Source organism: Chrysochloris asiatica, unplaced genomic scaffold (genome assembly GCF_000296735.1).
Source record: "Chrysochloris asiatica unplaced genomic scaffold, ChrAsi1.0 scaffold00025, whole genome shotgun sequence".
Lineage (NCBI taxonomy): Eukaryota > Metazoa > Chordata > Mammalia > Afrosoricida > Chrysochloridae > Chrysochloris > Chrysochloris asiatica.
This window is the reverse complement of record NW_006408543.1, coordinates 7,695,504-7,714,930: the sequence shown is the minus strand read 5'-3', so window position 1 is coordinate 7,714,930 and position 19,427 is coordinate 7,695,504. Positions and strand designations below refer to the sequence as shown.

The following is a 19,427-nucleotide window of genomic DNA, read 5'->3' as shown; positions in this document are numbered from 1 at the left end:
CCCTCACCTCCTCTCCCCACCTGGATCCCTCACCTCCTCTCCTCACCTGGACCCCTCACCTCCTCTCCCCACCTGGATTCCTCACCTACAAGTCCTCACTTGTTCCCTTTTCTCTTTACCTCCATGAGCAGCAGCAGAACGCGACGTCTCTCCTGACGCCTGGGAGCTGAGCCTGGCTTTCCTGCTTCTGTCTCTCTGCCCCAGACACGGCACAGTTCATGCCGTCAAATGGTGCACCCCTGACAGTAACTCCCACGTTGCCTCCTTCTCTGCACCTCAGCACCTGAAGCAGGCCCACATCCCCACCTCTTGGACGGAGGAAGCCCACACTCTAGTCATTCTGCTTTCACCCCACCCCCACCCCAACTTGCTTCCCGAGCCACCTACACCAAGCTTCCAGTGGCCTCTGGGTCTGGGCCCTTGAATCTGTGTTTACAGATGGGAGCCCAGAAAACAGAGTTCTTTCCCACTATGCCTCATTAAAGGAGGGACTCAAGGGGAACATCCTCACATTGGGATCTGTGGTCTCTCACACACTTTGTGCCCAGATCACTGGGCAGGCTCCTCCAGGCCCCAGCCACGCCTCACTCCCTCTATCCCTCGTGTCTCTCTGACTGACTCATCACTTTCCTGGAGCAAACATGCAATGCCTTTTTAACTGCAGGGGGCTCTGAAGCTGGCGCCTCATGAGGTGCGGGGTCCAGAGAGGAAGCAGTGTAACGATGATGATGATGATGATGATGATGATGATGATGATGACGAGGACAGAGTGCATGCTCAGGTTTGGTTTCTGGAATGTGAGGCGGAGATGCCCAGTCACTTGGCTCTCGATCACTTACTTACTCTCTGACCTTGGGCAGGCTACTGACTTTTTCTCCCTCTGTTTTCCTGTTTGGAAAATACAAGCACTCCCAGTAAGCCCGGGACTGTGGGCCAGCGGCATGCACTGCCAACCTGCTGTCTGATCCAGTGCCATGCGATGAAGGTTCTTCCCTTCCTAGCAATCACCAAGAGCTGACAGCTCAGATCTGCCTTCTGTGGAATTCTGATCCCAGGTCCTAGGAAGGGGCCAGGAGGGGTGTGACCATGACCCCACTTGGTTGGGCCAGAGAGATGGAGAACCTGGGGCCTCATCTTTCATGGCAAGCTCACCCACCGCACAAGAGGCCCCTGTTATGTCTGTGATGGGTCACGTCTAGAGGATTCCGGAAGAGAGGCCTTCCAGAGCTGCCTCAGGGGTCAGACTCTGCTTACTGTCGCTTGTTCCTTATTCCAACTCAATCCCCCCACTGACCTATCAGGCCAGAAAAGGCCACGTCTCTGTAAAAAAGCCAAGCATGTACGTCTCTAGGATTGGGGTTCAGAAGACGCATATTGTTAGTCTTGTTTGAAGTTGGGTCCTTCCATTGTGTCCACCTCAAGACTGTTGGGATAGACCCCCAGCAAACCACACCTTGTCCCACCACCACCAGCAGCTCAGAGCCTGGCCGAGCTGCCGGATGCCCCAGAGAATGAGCAACTGGATGTCAGAGGTCAGTCTCAGTGTTGGCAAGAAGGGCCAGGCAGGATGGACATGGGCTACCAAAAGGCAGCCAGGCAAAGAGCTCACTGGCTCTGGTCCTTGAGGTTGGATGTTCTCCACTTGCATAATGAGGGTCCTGGGTGGTAGGATAGGCCCATAAGCTCTTTTTAACGCCAAAGACCCAAAACTATAGCTAATTAAGCTACCTGGCTCTTTAGGAAGCATTCATCCTTAGTTTTTGCTCCAGTGGGGGGGAAGCATCAGAGGAAGTTAATTCCAGGCCAGATCATAAAACCTGTTTGGATGCTCTCCAGCCCTGCCCATGCCTGAGGTCTCTCCTGTACCATTAAGTCCTGCAGCTGCTCTGAGCTCAGCTTTCTCTCCGTCCCAAGCATAAGATGGGCTCTGGCACTTTGAGCAGGGCCTTCCAGTTGGGGGATGAGTACCCCAACATGACAGGCGGTACTTCCAGGGGGTCTCTGGAGAAACTGGGTGGATGGACTGACCTTCTAGAACACTGGTTTTCTTCCACGGTCAACAGTCTGACACTTGCCCTCCTGACACACACACGGTGATGGTCTTTAGGTGCCCCTGCGTCCCAACTTGTAGGAGAGGCGGCTCCTGGCCCCAGGTGCTCCCTTGTGTGAGCCCTGCAGCCCTCTGAGTGGGCTTTTCTCCTGTCTTTGTTCTGGTGGTCCCCTCAGTCTGGGCTGTTCCAGGGTATGGCTATGGTGGGCCCCTGCTGCCTTTGCTCGCATCTTGTGGGTGCTCGCTCACCTGTGGATGTGAGCTCCTTGGACAGTACCTGTTGGGTTCTAACCACCATCTGACACGTGGCCATTAGAACGGCATTTAATGGACAAGGAGGTCCTGTGATCCCCCGGGGCATGAGTCACGTGTGCCGGCACCCCCCAAAACGGGCCAAAGCTCTTTCAGTCCATTGGAAGCTGGACCACAGGATGGACGGCAGTCACTACCGCAGGATGGCAGAGCCGGCCACTCTACCTCCAGCTAGGGAACCCTGATGCGGCCTCCCGCCCAGGTCCCTACACAGAACCTGCCTGGCAGGAGACACATCGGTGAAGGCCTGGGACCCAAGGGCTCCTGTTTCAGCCTTCTGCTGCCGTCTAAGCCAGGGAATAATCTACCCACAGCCGCCCTGTCAGAATGGGCCCTGATGGGTCTCCACACTTCTCTAGAGAGCAAACAGTCCCTCCGTGGCTGTCCTTGGCCTCCTCCCAGGCTCCCCTAGCACCCCTACCCCAGGCTATGGGGCCTATGGGTGTAGGCTCTGCCATCCCATCATGCCTGCAGGTGCCAAGCACACTTCTAGGCTAAGCCCTGGGTAGAGCAGAGCATCCACATGGCTCCCCTTCCACTGCACAGAGGAGAGTCCGGCCAGGGATAGACAGCAAGATGCAGCAGGTGAGGGGATGCAGGTGACATGTGTGGGTCATCTCCTGATGGGGATGTCTGAGCAGATGCCGGAGGAGTCAGGAGAAGCTCCGAGGCCTTGCGGAGAGAAGACTGTCCCAGCAGAAGAAGTTGGGGACAGTGACGAGGCCAGTGTGACTGGAACAAAGTAGGTGGGTGAGATGGAGAGCGGGGGAGAAAGGAGCCCAGACAGCAGCAGAGCCGTGTGGAAGAGGCGTGTGAGCGGCACGTGCTAGCGGCCGGTGCAGGCTCAGCGTCCAGAGGCTGCTGTGAATGGAGTTACCTGCTGAGGACATGCCTGACAGCAACAGCAGATGACGGGGGGGGGGAGCTGCCAGTGTTCACACGGTGCCCACTCTACCAAGGGCCGCCTAAGGAGGATGTGACTTAGCAGTCTGGAGCGGCTCTGGCTATGACCAAGGGGATTACTGAGGGAACAGGTATCTTGGGGTTGGGTGTTTCAGGTACAATTTCAACTGGCTTTCCCGCTGACAAATCACATTCCCACCGATTTCATCACCTGAACCTGACAGTACCTCTGTGAGGTAGTACATGCATGTTAAAGACGAGGAAATGAAGGCACAGTGTGGTGACGTGGCCTGGTCAAAGCTTCACAGCGATGACTAGCCACACAGGGTGTGGAGCTGAGGCTGGGACCGACGGTCTGACACTCTGTCATTCGCCTCCAGCCTGTGGTCAGTCACCTGTGCTAGAGAGTTGGCGACTCACCACGGTCCACTGGGCAGCCTTTCACAGGAGACATAGCAGGTAGGTGAGGTACCACTTTAAATGTCAAGCCATACAAGAGGGCTTCAGAAAATTCATGGAAGACCCCCAGTATCTTTTAATTCCATTGTTTCCATGAATTTTTGGAAGTCCCTCATACCCTCATATAACATGGGAGGCGTGGTGGCTCTGTACGATAATGCACTAGACTGCAAACCACAAGATCAGAGGTTCGAGCCCACCAGCGGCTCTGCTCCTGCAGATGAGGCTTTCTGCAGCCATAAGGATGTACAGTCTTGGAAACCCTACACAGGGCTGCTCTGAGTAGGAAGCAACTCGACAGCACTTAACAACAACACACAACACAGGCCACAAAGACAACATTCTACATCCTACTTTGGTGAGCAGTGTCTGGGGTCTTAAAAGGTCGTGAGGGGCCCATTCAGCGTGCAACCGCTTGTCTTTGCTCATCCAGAGAAAAGATGAGTGAAGAAAATCAAAGACCCATGGAAATTAGCCCTTTGGACCATGTGAGGCCTAATCTCCAAGTCCCTGAGACCAGATGAAGCAGATGGTGTCCAACTGCTACTGCAGACTGCTCTGAAAGGGATTACAATAGAAAGTGTTACATAGAGTGGGAGAGAAACATGGAGCCAACTCAAAATCAGAGACAACTCGGCTTAGTGGTCTGATAAGAGATTGCTGGACCTCGGTACTGTGGTCCTTAGACCCCATTCCTCTATTGGGTCAACTTTCATCCACCTAACAGATGAGTGTCTGGAGTGAATAAGCTCACCAAGCAGGCGTACCCTCCTTAGACCACCAACTACACCAGTCCAAAGGGCAGCGTCAGCTCGGAAGGCAGGAAGGGATAGGAGGGAAGGAGGACTGGAAATGGGAAACCGAGGGAGTAAGGGGCATGAAAGCTGCTACGCTGTGGGCATTTCCATCAGTGTTGTGAAGCAAAATGTGTATGAAGTACTGAATGGAAACCCAATTTGCGCTGGACACTATCACCCAAATCTCTCTCTCTCACACATACAGACGCATGCTGTGCCTGAACATGGGGCATCCGGGATGGACTGCGGAAGATGAAAAGCCTGAAGAATTAATTCCCTGAGTGCTGGGAGACACCTCGGGGTGGGGCTGGGCAGGAGAGGGTCTTTCCTCTCTGTGATGTGCTCTGCGAACCAGGTGAGGCAGAGCCTCCCCTGGGCCTGGATCTGAACCCCCAAAGCCACTAAGCCACTAAGCCCGGTGGGCCTCTGCCCTCCCTGCCCTCCCATTCTTCCCCGCCGGCCTCCCACAGCTCCCCAAATGTGAGGCCCAGCACTGCGGGGAGTGATGTGGTCACTCAGCTCTCCCGAGCAGGGACAGAGAGCTTTTTTACACAGGAGCCCCTCACGCCAGGGCTGTGACAAGCATGAGTGTGTCAGGATGGGGAGGGGCCGCCGCTCCTTCGTCGTCTGTCCATCCGGCTCCTCTGTCGAGGTGTTGCTGAGCAGGCCAAGGAGACGGGTGCGATTTCTGTGTGAGACAATTTCATGTACCATGTCCCTCAATCACAGAGAGCACCCCTCACCTTGAACCCAGGGTCGCCGGCTGGAGAGCGGTGCTGGTCTGCCGTGCGGTGGTAGAAAGGCCGGGCGGTGGGCAGCGAGGCCTGCCCACAGGGAGCTCACAGTCTAGAGCAAACATAGGTCGGGGTACATGTGGAGCAGAGCAGCGGCAGAGGCTGGGGAAGAGCCCCCCGGGGACCCTCAGGAGCCTACTGCAGTGAAGCAAAGCAGACTGAGGCACTGGAGGCGGGGGCACAGGAGAGGTTGATGTGAGGAGTACAGAGACCCTAAGTGAACTGGACCCTGGTTCTGGGAGGGGTCTTGTTAGGACCACCGAGTAGGAGGAAAACTAAAGGTGAGCGGAAGCAGGCTCAGGGCACATGTCATGCCACTCCCACAGCAGCCCCTGGGCACGGTTTGTGGCAGTCTCTGAATGGAAGTCAGATGTGCGGACGGAGTCACAGGGAGGTGGAAGAGTCGTCACTGTGGCTGGAGTGGGGCCACCTGAGGTGCACCAGTCTGAAGGATGAGCTGTGGTTGTTAAGTACCGTGGAGTCGGTTCCGACCCATAGTGACCCTGCATAGGGTTTCCGAGGCTGTAAATCTTTACGGGAGCAGAAAGCCTCATCTTTCTCCCGTGGAACAGCTGGTAGTTTTGAACTGCTGACCTTCAGGTTAGCAGCCCGATTCGTAACCAGTACGCTACCAGATGAGTAGGAGATTGAAAATGGGGGGGGGGGGGAGGCCTGGAACAGCAGGAGTAAACATGTGACCATGTGACATGTATACATGCATGTAGGGAGGAGTACAAAGGTCCCCCTTCACCCTAGCATCGTTTTCTGATTTCATAAAGTGTCCACCAGAGGGCGGTCAGGAAGCAGCAGGTAGCTTGGGGGCCTGAAGCGGTGGGCACAGAAGGCCTTTGTGGGGTGGGGGTGGAAGGTGCTCATGGCCTCAGAAGCCAGCCAGGGAGATAAAGATGGTTGGTACTTGGGAAGAATTTGTACGAAGGTCAAACAGGAAGAAGCTTCCTTCAGGGAGGAAATGGGATGGGGCCAGGCTGTGGGAAGGTCCTGCCCTGGGTGTTTCACCAGTGGTTGTGCTGAGCTGGAGCCAGTGGGATGTTGCTCCAAGACATGGGAGGATGGAAAATTGGAAAACATTTATTACCCCACCCCAGAGAGTCATATCTTGGAGAGCCTTGATGCAACTCACAGCCAAACCCAGCAAGAGAAGCAACACCTGAGTTTCTCCAGACTGATGACATCATCTGCTTTAACTCACCTCACACTAATTTCCATTACACTACAGAAAGGGAAGAGATTTGAAGCACTTGCTGAGGAAGATCAAAGCCTTCGGTATGGATTCAAATGGAAAGAAAACAAAAATCCTCACACATGGACTCATAAAACAACATCATGATAAATGGAGAAAAGACTGAAGTTGGTGAGGATTTCATTTTCTTTGGACTCAACAACCAACGCTCATGGAAGCAGCAGTCAAGAAATCAGATAACGTATTGTTCTGGGCAAATCTACTGCACAAGACGTCTTTAAAGTGATAAAGAGCAAAGCTGTCACCCTGAGGACTCAGGTGTGCCGGATAGTAAGATGTGATGCATCTGAATGGACCGTCACTGGTGCACGACGGGGCAGTGTTTCGTTCTGTTCTGCACAGGACTGTTATGAGTCAGAGCCGATGCCAGGGCACTTAATGACAACAGTGGACTGGCTGAAGAACAAATAAGTCTGTCTCGGGAGAGATAAAGCCAGAATGTTCCTTAGAAGCACGGATGGAGAGACTTGGTCTCACACAGTTTGCACACGTGGTGAGCAGGGACCAGTCCCTGCTCTGATGAATGTAGTCAAATAGTTGTTGTTGTTGTCAGGTGCCATCAAGTTGGTACCAACCCATAGTGACCTTAAGCACAGCAGAACGAAACACTGCCCGATCCTGGGCCAACCTCACTACTGTTGTCACCCTTGAGTCCATCAATGATGCCACTTGGTCAATCCATCTCATTGGGGGTCTTCCTCTTTTTCTCTGACCCTCCACCTTACCAAACATGATATCCTTCTCCAGCGACTGGTCCTTCCTAACAATATGTCCAAAGTATGAGAGACGAAGTTTGGCCATCCTGGCCTCCAAGGAGCACTCTGGCTGTACTTCTTCCAACACAGATCTGTTGGTTCTTTTGGCAGTCCATGGCACTTTCAATATTCTCCTCCAACACCCAACTCAAATGCATCAATTCTTCTACGGTCTTCCTTATTCACTGTCCAGCTTTCAGTCAAGTAGAGGGTCAGTGGAAAAAAGGAGGACCCTCAACAAGATGAACTGGCGCAGAGACTGCAGCTCACTCACAGCCGTGCACGTGAGCCAGGTGGTGCTGGAGCGGACAGTGCTTGTTCTGATCTGAAATGGACTCAGTGGCCCCCAGGGATGACCACAAAGAAATCGAAGGTCAGGAGCCCTGGTGGGCAGTGGCTAAGTGCTCAGCTGCGAATCGAGAGGTTGAGCCCATTGTTGCAGCTATGGTGTTGATCCGCCACGCGGAGTCTTCCTTCTTTTCACTGACCCTCCAATTTACCAAGCATGATGTCCTTCTCCAGGGACTGGCCCCTCCCGACAACACATCCTAAGAATGAGAGACAAAGTCTCCCTTCTCAGGAGCCCATATTTCTGGCAGTGCACGTTACTTTCACTAGTCTTCGCCAAAACCATAATCCCAAGGCATCAGTTCTTCAGTCTTCTTTATTCATTGTCTAGTTTTTGCATGCATATGAGGCAACTGACAATATCACGGTGATTTAAAATACATCGACACACATGTGCACACACACGTACACCACAATCTATAGAGTGATGAAAAAACACAGAGATGGAATGTGCATAAATCCTGCTCTCACGGAGCGTACATTCCCGTGGGGGCATGCAAGGCTGTAATGTGACAGCTGGGGTCCCAGCCTCAAAGCCTCTCGGGGAGACAAGACAGCAGCAGCTGAAACACTACACAAAGGAGCATGTGATGACAGGAAAGTTCAGGGAGCACAGAGAAAGGCGCTGACGTGGCCTGGCCTGGCCCTCTGCTCCAGCAGGTTTAGCAATGGGCCACTACCCACAAAGGCTGGAGGTTCAAATCCACCAGCCGCTCTATGGGAGACTCTGAGGTTGACAGTTCCCCTAAAGAGTCACAGGCTTTGAAGAGGACTGGAAGCACTAACTGATAAGGCCGAAGATGACAACATTGACTGGACTACACCTCAACACCAAGACGATAACCGCTGCTGACAAGATTGAAGCTGTCAAGGACTTCATTCTACTTGGGTCCACAGTTAACACTTGGAAGCAGCAATTACGGAAGCAAAAGACATTGCAATTGCATCAGGCATACATGCTGCAAGAACAGAAAGACACGAAGACGCCACTTCGGGGACTAAGGTGTCTGGCCCTAGCCAGAGTGATTTTCCTCGCCTCATATACATGCGAAAGCTGGACAACCAATGACGGAAGACAGAGAAGAAGGGATGTGTTTGAATGACGCTGCTGGTGAACAGTGCTGAATGTGCTATGGAGCACCACAGAGTCAGCAGTTCAAATCCACCTGCCGCTCCATGGGAGAGAGATGAAGTTTTTGGCTTGAGTAGAGAGTTAGAACCTCGGAAATCCTAAACCGGGTCACTAGGGGTTGGAGCCCGCTTGACAGCACATCACCACCATGGGCCAGAAGAACAGGTGACAGATCTGTGTTGAAAGAAGTATAGTCCAAAGGCTCCCTGGAAGCTACAATGGTACAATGGTGAGGCTTTGGCGCATGTACTTTGGACATGTTATGAGTCTGGGCCAGTCCTGGAGAAGGACATGATGCTCAGTAAAGTGGAGGGACAGAGGAAAAGAGGAAGAGCTTAATGAGACAGACTTTCACAGTCGCTACAACAATGGCAGTGGTCACGAGGAGGGCCCAGGACAGGACTGGGCAGCCTTTAATTCTACCGTGCACGGGGCTACTATGATTCACAGCAACAACAGACTTTGTTGAGAAAGTTGGTTGTTGTTGTTAAGTGCCGTCGAGTCAGTTTCAACCCACAGCGACCCTGTAGAAGGTTTCCAAGGAGATGCTTGTGAGTTTGAACCACCAACCGTGCAGCTCAAACTGACTTTGCAGTCCAGTGCATTAACCCACAGCGCCACACCAGGTCTCCTGATAAGAAAGTTTAGGCAGTATTATTATTATATGTTGTTGTTAAGTGCCAGTGAGTCGATACCGACTCATGGCAACCCTCTACGGGGTTTCCAAGGAGCGGCTAGTGGGTTTGAACTGCCAACTTTGTGGTTACTAGTCCAGTGCTTACTCTACAGCGCCATACCCGGTGATGACTATCACCTCCACCATCTTTATCATCTAAGGAGGCAAAGACGCCCAGAGAGCCTAGTGAGAAAGACAAGTCTTTCTGCTCTCGTAAAGATTTGGTGGTTGTGTGCCATTGAGTCGGTTCCGACACATAGTGACCCTGTCTGTATAGGGTTTCCCAGGCAGTAAATCCTAAGGGGGAGCAGAAAGTCTCATCTTTCTTCTGTGGAGCAGCTGGTAGATTTGAACCGCTGACCTTGATGTTAGCAGCCCAACGTGTAACACCACAGTTATGATGCCCTAGAAGCTGAGGCAAGCACGAGTGCTGAAAACTCACTGTTGTAAAGAGACCGATTTTGCGAGTACCAAGGACCAATGCCAGCAAAGCAGACCATTTGAGGTGCAAATGCCTACATTTATCTTGCAGCAAAGCCACTCTTCGGCTGCAGCCAGACTTTCTCCAGAATGATATCAGAAAACCAGATTGGACAGGGCTGCGCTGGGCTGACAGGCAGAGAGGAGGAGAAGACAGGGCACAGAATCTGGGCTCCAAGAGTGGAGGTCTGGCCTCACATTCCAGCTAACTATCTGGCTGTGGCTGAGAGGAGAAGGTTCACTCGCAGTGGAAATGGGGACACTGCCTGGAGCTGATCACCAAGGCTGCAGACAAGGGATGTGGGGACACGTTGTGCAGGACGGAACATAAACTGCCCCACAGGCTTTCCAAGCTGCCAATCTTGACAGAAGCCGATGGCCTCACCTTTGGTCCTGCAGACCGGCTAGTGGGTTTGAACTGCCGACCAGGGCTCCTTGTGCAGAACACAGTGCTGGGCAAATCCAATTTGCTTTCCGGTGTGGTATCTGCCAGGATCTGCCTCCACATAAGTGGGGAGCGGTGAGGGCTCTGTGCAAGGCCCGCAGAGGAGGATCGCCTTAGAAGGTGCTGTCAGAATAGTTCCCGGTGAGCCTCAGGAACCTCACACCAGTGAGGAAGAAAGGAGTCTCTGCTGAGAGTCTGCTAAAGGGGGCAGGCACCTGGGGGGCCCTCAGATTCTCTTGTGATCCCAATTTTACAAATAAGGAAACTGAGGCTTAGAGAAGAGAGCGAAATTAAACAAGACTCACAGGAAAAGAACTAATGTTACCTGAGCTAGCATGGTAAAGATGAACGTGTCTAACTTAATTCTAATTCAGTTAGAACACTCCTAACTTAAACACCTTGTGAAGGAGGAGTCCTGGCGTGGCACTGCAGGATAATGCGCTGGACCGCAATGTCAGCTGGAACCACAAGGTTGGTGATTCAAACCCACCAGCCGCTCCTTGGAATCCTTATACAGGGCTGCTAGGGGGCGGAACGGACTCAACAACAACAACCTTATGAAGTAAGAGTTATTATTATGCCATGGTCACACAGGGCAGAGTGAAGACTATCACTAGATCTCACTGTCTCCCAGGGGCTACTTCGCCATCTCTGGCTGCCCTCCTTCAGAGCCTAGAGGGCCATGGACACTTTCCCAGCTGATAATAATACTGCATCTGGTAGGTAGCAGGGTGCGCTCTGTGGCAGTTGGCTGGCAAAGATGGCCTGCAGAGATGCTGTACACTGGACGAGGGCAAAAGGCTCCCTGTTCCCCTGGGTAGCAGAATGGGTCCAGACACTGTGAGGCACCCAGACAACGGAATACTACCGCCCAGTGAAATAGAACTGGCCACCAGCACACAACCACCTGGAGGCATCCCTCAAATAGGACACAGTGAGGGACTCCATTCCTATGAAGCCCAAAGCAAATCTCATCCTATGAAGCCTATCGCAGTGGACCTTGGGTGGAGGGTGATGGAATGTGGCTCTGCACTGACCTCAGGATGGAGGTGTTCTCAGGACAGACAGACGTGCCAGAGCTGCAGGCTGTGGGCCTTAGACCTGCACACTGTACTGTAGGGGGTTAGTCCTCGGAGGGTCTCAGGATCTTCCATCTACACCAAGGCCATGCTGTGCAAAAGCACGATGAGGTAAGGCCACCGCCAAGTGAACTGGGGCAGCTAAGTACTATTAATGATGGACGTTCCATGACAGGCCTGTCTCCAAAACTATCTGGTGATACCTTCTCTAAAGAAAGAGCGCATCCGTTCAACCCCACAGAGATCTGGTTCTGACTCTGCCAGAGACGCTGCTTCCTCCAAACAGGTCACTGCTTTCTTATCTGAACAGCAGGGCTGCTGAGTTCCTGATGTACTCGTTGATTCTATAGTGAATTTCACAAAAACATCACAGAGCTTTTATTTTGCTTAAGCAGCTGCTTACTCTGTTGGCCCACATTGCATTCTACATATAGCTAACGAGAGGCACAAAAACCCCACTCCCGGGGGCGGGAGTGAGTCAGATCATACACTGGACTCAGCTCACTTTACCCGAGGCCCCAGGGTAGGAAAAGGCACTTGACTAAACACTGGACCCCAGGGATGTCATTCTCCAGAGGTCTGCGTGAAGCTTCCTTATTCGTGCCTCCAAGTGCCTGAAAATCCACAAACCCCAGAGCCTGTGAGGGACAAGCCCTCTATGAGCCCTGGGGGCTTTGTGCATGACCCGCAGCTGGCCCACTCCAAACTGGTTCTCTGGCCACTCCAAAAGTCTCCTACTGTTTAAACTGGCTCTAGAGGTGACAAGACTTCAGGCCCAGTAGATGTTTCAGAGCCGTTTCATTCCAGGTTCTGGGGACCATGTCTTTCCATCTCCCAGCCCACGTCTGGAGGGAGTAGTGATAGTAATGATCCTCCGAATAACACTGAGTGAGTGGGGGCTCGGTGCCAGGCAGCCCACCAAGCCTTTGGCATTTCAACGTGAACAGCCCCATCTCATAACGGTTTTACAGATCATGAAACGGAGGTCCCGAAGAGTCACATCATGTGTCCCAGGGTTCTGAGCTGCCCCCTTGCCTGGCTTGGTATGGATGCCTGCTGAGAAAAGCACTCCAGCAAACACTGGACCAGAGCTGGCCAGTCAAGAGGCCCACATCCTGAAGCGTCACCAGCCAATGTTGCAAAGTCACAAGAAAAGTCGCATGTAGTCTTGTTTCTTGGTTTCAACTACCCAACTTAGACAATGTTTTCTAGCCCTCTTCCGCTCCGTCTATACTAAGCATCATGCCCAGGCACAGCTGTCCTGAGGTGTGTGAGGCCTTCACTACCTCATCCTCACTATATTTTTGCTTTCCCTTCCAACCCTCCCATCAGCAGCTGATGCCCCAGGAAGATAGCACCATGCCAGTGCGTACCAGCTCATGCCCCCTCAAACCTCCTGTGCCCTCCTGCCTGTGCCAGGCATGGCTCTCACACAGACCCCTCCCCCTTCACAAATCCTGCTCAAACGTCAGGACTGCTGGTAATGGTTCCCCTAGTGGGTCCTCTTTTGTGTCCCCACGTTCCCCTCTAATGTCAGAGCTGTTAGTCAGCTGTCTGACTTCACCTGGAGGGAAGGACAGGACCTCCCTCATCTCCCCATGTCCTGCCAGTTTCTTGCACTCAGTCAGAGTTTAGTAAACGTGTGCTAAGCAGAGGAATGAATTAAGCGGCATACGGCGGCTTGTTCCCAGGCACTTCTGTCAAGTGTGTTCTAGAGCACGGAAGGAGCACAGTCAACGTCAAAGAAACCTAGAGACAGCTTCAGGAACCTTTGGTGCAAATCAATGTCTCACACGTGACAAATGCCACAACACCCTCTCCCCCTCCTCTCGTCTTCCAGAGCTACGGCCGCTCTACATCCAGAGTGAACCATGGGCTTGTCCTGGGACCTGTGTCAGAGCCACGCAAGACAAAGCCCCGCTTACCTCCTTCCTGGGAGTTCATGATGTTCAGGGCAAACAGCATGGCGTTGGAGAATGTGGTGGCCTCTTCCTTACTCGCAAAGTTTAAGCCGTAGACCTGGCGGGCGTCTCGCCACTGGTGGAAGGTTGGTGTCGCCTGATTATATTTCAGCCCTTTCACAATCGAGTAATTGATCACCACCTGGAGAGAAGAGAGAGAGAAATACGTGTAAACATGTAACACGTAAGTGAGCGGGTGGGAGCTGCAAGAACACTGCACCCTGCCTCCCCAAAGCTACGTGGTGTGAGAAGTGGGGTGCAGTTCTCAGACAGCTCTGCAGTGAGATAGACAGAAAACAATTCTCTCACCTAGACTACAAGGCTGTGACGTCACAGCCTTCAATGAGGAAATTTGAGCTTGGAGTTGGTTCCCTGGGCCCAGCCCTCAGCCACGCGGCTTGAGGTGGTCAGTCCACTTTTCTGAAGCTCAGTTTTCTCAACGATAAAATGGGGCTAACAATCCTAGGTTCACAAACTCCTGGGGTTACAGCAAGGACTAGTGTGGAGCAGGCTTGGGATCTAGACTGTATACTTTGCTAGTGCAGAGTTACGCTCCCCACATTCTTTGCCACGACCTGAAATGCCTTCATCAGTGGGCTTTTAATTAACTACAAGGGTAACTGAGAAATGTAGTGTCGCACACAAATGCACAGCTTTATTAGATCTTGACTGCTAATCAATCAATAAACATCAAACAGATGCCAGGGACCAGGCCAGGCCGTCGGAGAAGGCTACAGCGCAGCCGAGACCGGACCCGACCATTGGGTGTCATCAGTGACTCAGCACCAGGTCCGTGTGACTTCCCAGCTTCTGCTCCTCCAGGGTCTGAAGGAGAGCGCTCTGCAGGCAGCCCAGGGCGTGGAGAGCAGAGGCATGGAGTCCAACACCATGCAACTTTCTAGTCCGTGCACTGTGAAGGGACCTCACACAGTTCCTGGCATGTAGTAGGTTACCACTGTCAACGGAGAGACACTAAGGGACCCTGGACACGAAAGTATGCCCGCAGAGTCTGAATGGGGCGGATGGTCATCTGTCAGGGATGTGATGGCCAGGTCTTATTTAGCTCTCAGTTCCCTTCTGGTTCTGAGACTCCAGGATTGGTAGTCTGAGATAAAGGATGACACTTCCCACTGTTTCCCTAGTCATGAGGGAGAGCTCAGGAAAAGATTTGGAGATGCGAAGGACACAGGACATGGTCAGACATCCTGCATGCTTATGGGCAGGGAGGTAAGAACTCATTGACGGCCCTCCTTTCCTGCTGGTGGAGAAAGCAAGGCCTGAGGACAGCAAACACGAGCAACACTCAGAGCACTGTTCATGCAAGTGTTAGCCAGGTGCAAGGTGGGTGCTGGCGTTCCTCGGTGGAAAAAGAGCAAGAGGTCATGGTCTCCAGCTGGTTGCCTTGGTCAACATCTACACACAGGTTCCCGGTGGCGCTCTCCCTCTCTGCAGCAGTGGCCCAGAGGAAGTAAGCAGGCTCAGTAATACGTCATGAGAACAGAGCTGGAAGGTCAGTGTGCTACAAGGGCAAGTCCAAGAGTACTGCCAGCAGGTCAGGTTTACTGATTCACTAACCCGTGTTTACACATGCCTCTTCCTCTGGCGGATGGCTACTGACAAGTTCTGTCAGGAATGTGTCTGTCTTAGTCCAATCAAAACAGTGGCTCCGAGGAGATCTGCTGGGTTAGTTCAATTCAAGACAGAGAGGTCAGCTCAGAAGGTTTGCGTGACTGTTTTTTCGGGGACCCCAAAGGGGCCATCTTGATAGAGTTTCTCCAAAGACATAGGATGATTATTAGGAAGAAGTTTTAAGAAAATTGCAATTTACACTGCGGAGAAAAAGGCCAGGAAAGTTGTGTCAAGGAATTCTTTCCCATCACAACAATGCATCTGCTCATTCTTCCAGGCTAACGAGGGCTGGTAAGGGAACGGAATCCAGAGCCAGGTCTCTAGCGCTGGTTTCATGCTGGATGACACAACTTCTTATTACCAGCACAGCACACGGGGACCTTTCTTCCTGTTATTCCCTCTCTGGGGCTCGCAGAGTCCTCGGGAGCTCGACTTTTGAAGCGGCTCTTTGGGTTTTAGATTAGGAGAGCCCTGCCCTGTCCATCCTTGGGTTCTCAGCTGCTCACAACTGGCTGCCCATGACTGCACGCCTGGGTCTGCCATCTGGGAGGATTCTAAAACAACTGTGAAAGCCATGGTGGCACCGTGTTACAGTTAGGGTCCTTGAGTCAGTTCTGACTCACAGTGACCACACACCAGGTCCTGCGCCCTCCTCACAACGACTCACAGTGACCACACACACAACACAACACAATGAAACCCCGCCAGGTCCTGCGCCCTCCTCACAACGTCTCACAGTGACCACACACACAACACAATGAAACCCGCCAAGCCCTGCGCCCTCCTCACAACGACTCACAGTGACCCACACATAACACAACACAATGAAAACCCGCCAGGCCCTGCGCCCTCCTCACAACGACTCACAGTGACCCACACACACAACACCACGTCTCACAGTGACCACACACACAACACAATGAAACCCCGCCAGGCCCTGCGCCCTCCTCACAACTGTTGCTATACTTGAGTCCATCGTTGCTGTCACTGTGTCCACCCATCTTGTTGACCGTTTCCCTCTTTGGGGATGTGGCGTTCTTCTTCATATAGCTCAGCTTCCCGGATTATTTACAGCATACAACTGTGAAAGTACGGGAGAAGGATCCAACCCTGGTGCACATCTCTCCTGATTTTAAATCATGTAATATCTCCTTGTTCTATTTGAACCACTGTCTCTTGGTCTATGTACAGGTTCCTCGTGAGCACAATTAAGCGTTCCAGAATTCCAATTCTTTACAATGTTATCCTTAATTTGTTAGGATCCACCCAGCTTAATGCCTTTGCATAGTCAATAAAACACAAGCAAATATCTTTCTGGTATCTTCTGCTTTCACCCAGGACTCACCTGACACCAGCAATCATATTGTTGTTGTTGTTAGGTGCCATCGAGTCCGTACCAACTTATAATGACCCTACATACAACAGAACGAAACACTACCTGATCGGTCATGGTCCAACCTCACGATCGTTGCTACAGCTGACCCCACTGATGCTGCCCCTGTGCCAGTCCATCTCGTTGGGGGTCTTCCTCTTTTTCTCCGACCCTCCACTTTACCAAACATGATGTCCTTCTCCAGTGACTGGTCTCTCCTGACAATATGTCCAAAGTATGACAAATGAAGTTTGGCCATCCTGTCTTCCAAGGAGCACTCTGGCTGCACTTCTTCCAACACAGATCTATTGGTTCTTTTGGCAGCCCATGGGACTTTCAGTATTCTCCTCCAACCATAACTCAAATGCATCAATTCTTCTACAGTCTTTCTTATTCACCATCCAACTTTCGCATGCCTATGAGGTTATTGAAAATACCATGGCTTGGGTCAGGCGCACCTTAGTCCTCGAACTGACATCTTTGCTCTTGAACACTTTTAAGAGGTCTTGTGCAGCAGATTTGCCTAATGCAATATGTTGTTTGATTTCTTAACTGCGGCTTCCACAAGTGTTGATGGTGATCTGAGCAAAATGAAGTCCTTGACAACTTCAATCTTTTCTCCATTTATATGGATGTTGTTTACTGGTCCAATGGTGAGGACTTTTATCTTCTTTACACTGAGGTGTAACCCATACAGAAGGCTGTAGTGTTTGATCTTCATCAGTAAATGTTTTAAGCCCTCTTCACTTTCAGCAAGCAAGGTTGTATCATGTGCATATCGCAGGTTGTTAATAAGTCTTCCTCCAATCCTGATGCCAAATGCGTCTTCATATAATCCAGTTTCTCAGATTATTTGCTCAACATACAGACTGAATATGTATGGTGAAAGAATACAACCCTGGCACACACTTTCCCTGATTTTAAACCATTCTGTGTTCCCTTGTTCTGGTCAAACAACTGCCTCTTGGTCTATGTATAGGTTCCTGATGACCACAATGAAGTGTTCTGGAACACTCATTCTTCTCAATGTTGCCCATAGCTTGTCATGATCACACAGTCAACTTGTTCTAAATCCTCTTCTGTTGTTGTCAGGTGTCATCGAGTCGGTACCGACCCATAGCGACCTCATGCACAGCAGAATGAAACACTGCCCGATCCTGGGCCAACCTCACTACTGCTGCCAAGCTTGAGTCCATCGATGCTGCCACTTGGCCAATCCATCTCGTTGGGGGTCTTTCTCTTTTTCTCTGACCCTCCTCCTTACCAAACATGATATCCTTCTCCAGCGACTGGTCCCTCCTGACAATATGTTCAAAGTATGAGAGACGAAGTTTGGCCATCCTGGCTTCCAAGGAGCACTCTGGCTGCACTTCTTCCAAAATGGGTCCATTGGTTCTTTTGGCAGTCCATGGCACTTTCAGTATTCTCCTCCAACACCACAACTCAAATGCGTCAAACCATCTTCTGTATTCACTGGAATTTATGGCAGCTCCATATCCTTTCCTAACACCGAATCATCACCAGTCTTCCTTATTCATTGTTCAGCTTTCAAATACATATGAGGCAACCGAAAATATCACGGCTTGGGTCAGGTGCACCTTGGTTCTCAAAGTGCTATCTTTGCTTTTGAACACTTTAAAGAGGTCTTTTGCAGCAGATCAGCCCAACGCAATATGTCATGTGATTTCTTGATTGCTGCTTCCACAAGCATTGACTGACTAGAGCCAAGTAAACCAAACCCCTGACAACTTTCATCTTCTCTCTGCTTACAATGATGTTGTTGCCTACTGGTCCAGTTGTGAATATTTTTGCTTTCTTAACATTAATGTATAATCTACACCAAAGGCTATAGTCTTTGATCTTCACATGTATCTTCATCTTCATCTTCAAGTCCTCTTCCTTCGCAGCATGCAGACTGGATACAGATGATCAAAGGGCAGAACCCTGACTCACACCATTTCTGATTTTACTGTATAACAATCAAAAATTATATACGAATACAGGCAATAAAATGGGTGGATCTTGCAGGCAGTATGTTGCATAAAAGAAGCCAGACACCAAAGAGTACAAAGACTGACTACGTTCATTAATCTGCGGTCAAGAACAAGAAAGGTAGCTGATGGTACTAGAAGGTCAGAATTGTGGTTATCTCTGTGGGGAGTGTGGGGAGAAGGATAGCTCAAAGGAAGACCACCCATAAAAGTGAACTTGCAGTCATGCTGATGTCCAGCTGGAGTGTCCGCTTTGTTCTGAGCAGGATGCAACTATGAGGTTGATTCTGAGATTTCAGCTTTGAGGGCCTGGAACTGGACTAGGTAAGTCTGTTAGTTAGTTAGTTAGTTAATACTAGATAAGAAGCAACGATTGTGAGGTCGGCCCAGTATTGGGCAGTGTTTGGTTCTATTGTGCAGAGGGTCTCTATGAGTCAGTACTGACTTGATGGCATCTAACCACAACAGATAACTCTTAACAAACGGTCAGGTGTCACACTGCATATACATCCTAAATGCCTGGCACTGCGCTCTCCTTTTGTAGAGGGAAATCTAGAAGGTTCTTTTCAAATACAAATGTGCATCTTAAACTGGTCATATCCACTGATCCAGCCGTTCTTATCACACTTCTGTAGAAACAGACGTTCACACGATTTACATGGCACCGTGATTTGCAGGATTGTTTCATTGACTCTATGAGGAAACTGATGTCAGGCACTTGTTTGGATTTATTTAGCTAAAAAATAAAATCATGAATTTTATCAAGAGATATTGGGAGGAAGAAGGAATGAAAAGACAATGAAAATTTTCTGTGAACTATTTGAGCCTCTTACATAACTACTCAGAGTTTTAATTTCTTCTGTGTCACTGCTGGTAAACGGTGCTTTTGAGGCATCTGCCCACCTCAGCTAAGCTGGCAAATTCACTGCCGTTGGTAGTTCATGGAGCGTGGTGGCTCTGTAAGATAAGCATGGAACTGCCAA

The 19,427-nt window shown here is 51.0% G+C and overlaps 1 protein-coding gene across 1 annotated transcript in view; it reads right to left on the bottom strand.

The window, feature by feature from the left end:
• EVL (Enah/Vasp-like) overlaps positions 1-19,427 on the bottom strand; it is a 110,067-nt gene that overhangs the window by 16,997 nt on the left and 73,643 nt on the right. The window contains exon 3 of the mRNA XM_006839522.1: positions 13,417-13,594. Coding sequence (XP_006839585.1) covers positions 13,417-13,594 — 178 coding nt within the window. The remainder of the gene's footprint in view (positions 1-13,416; positions 13,595-19,427) is intronic.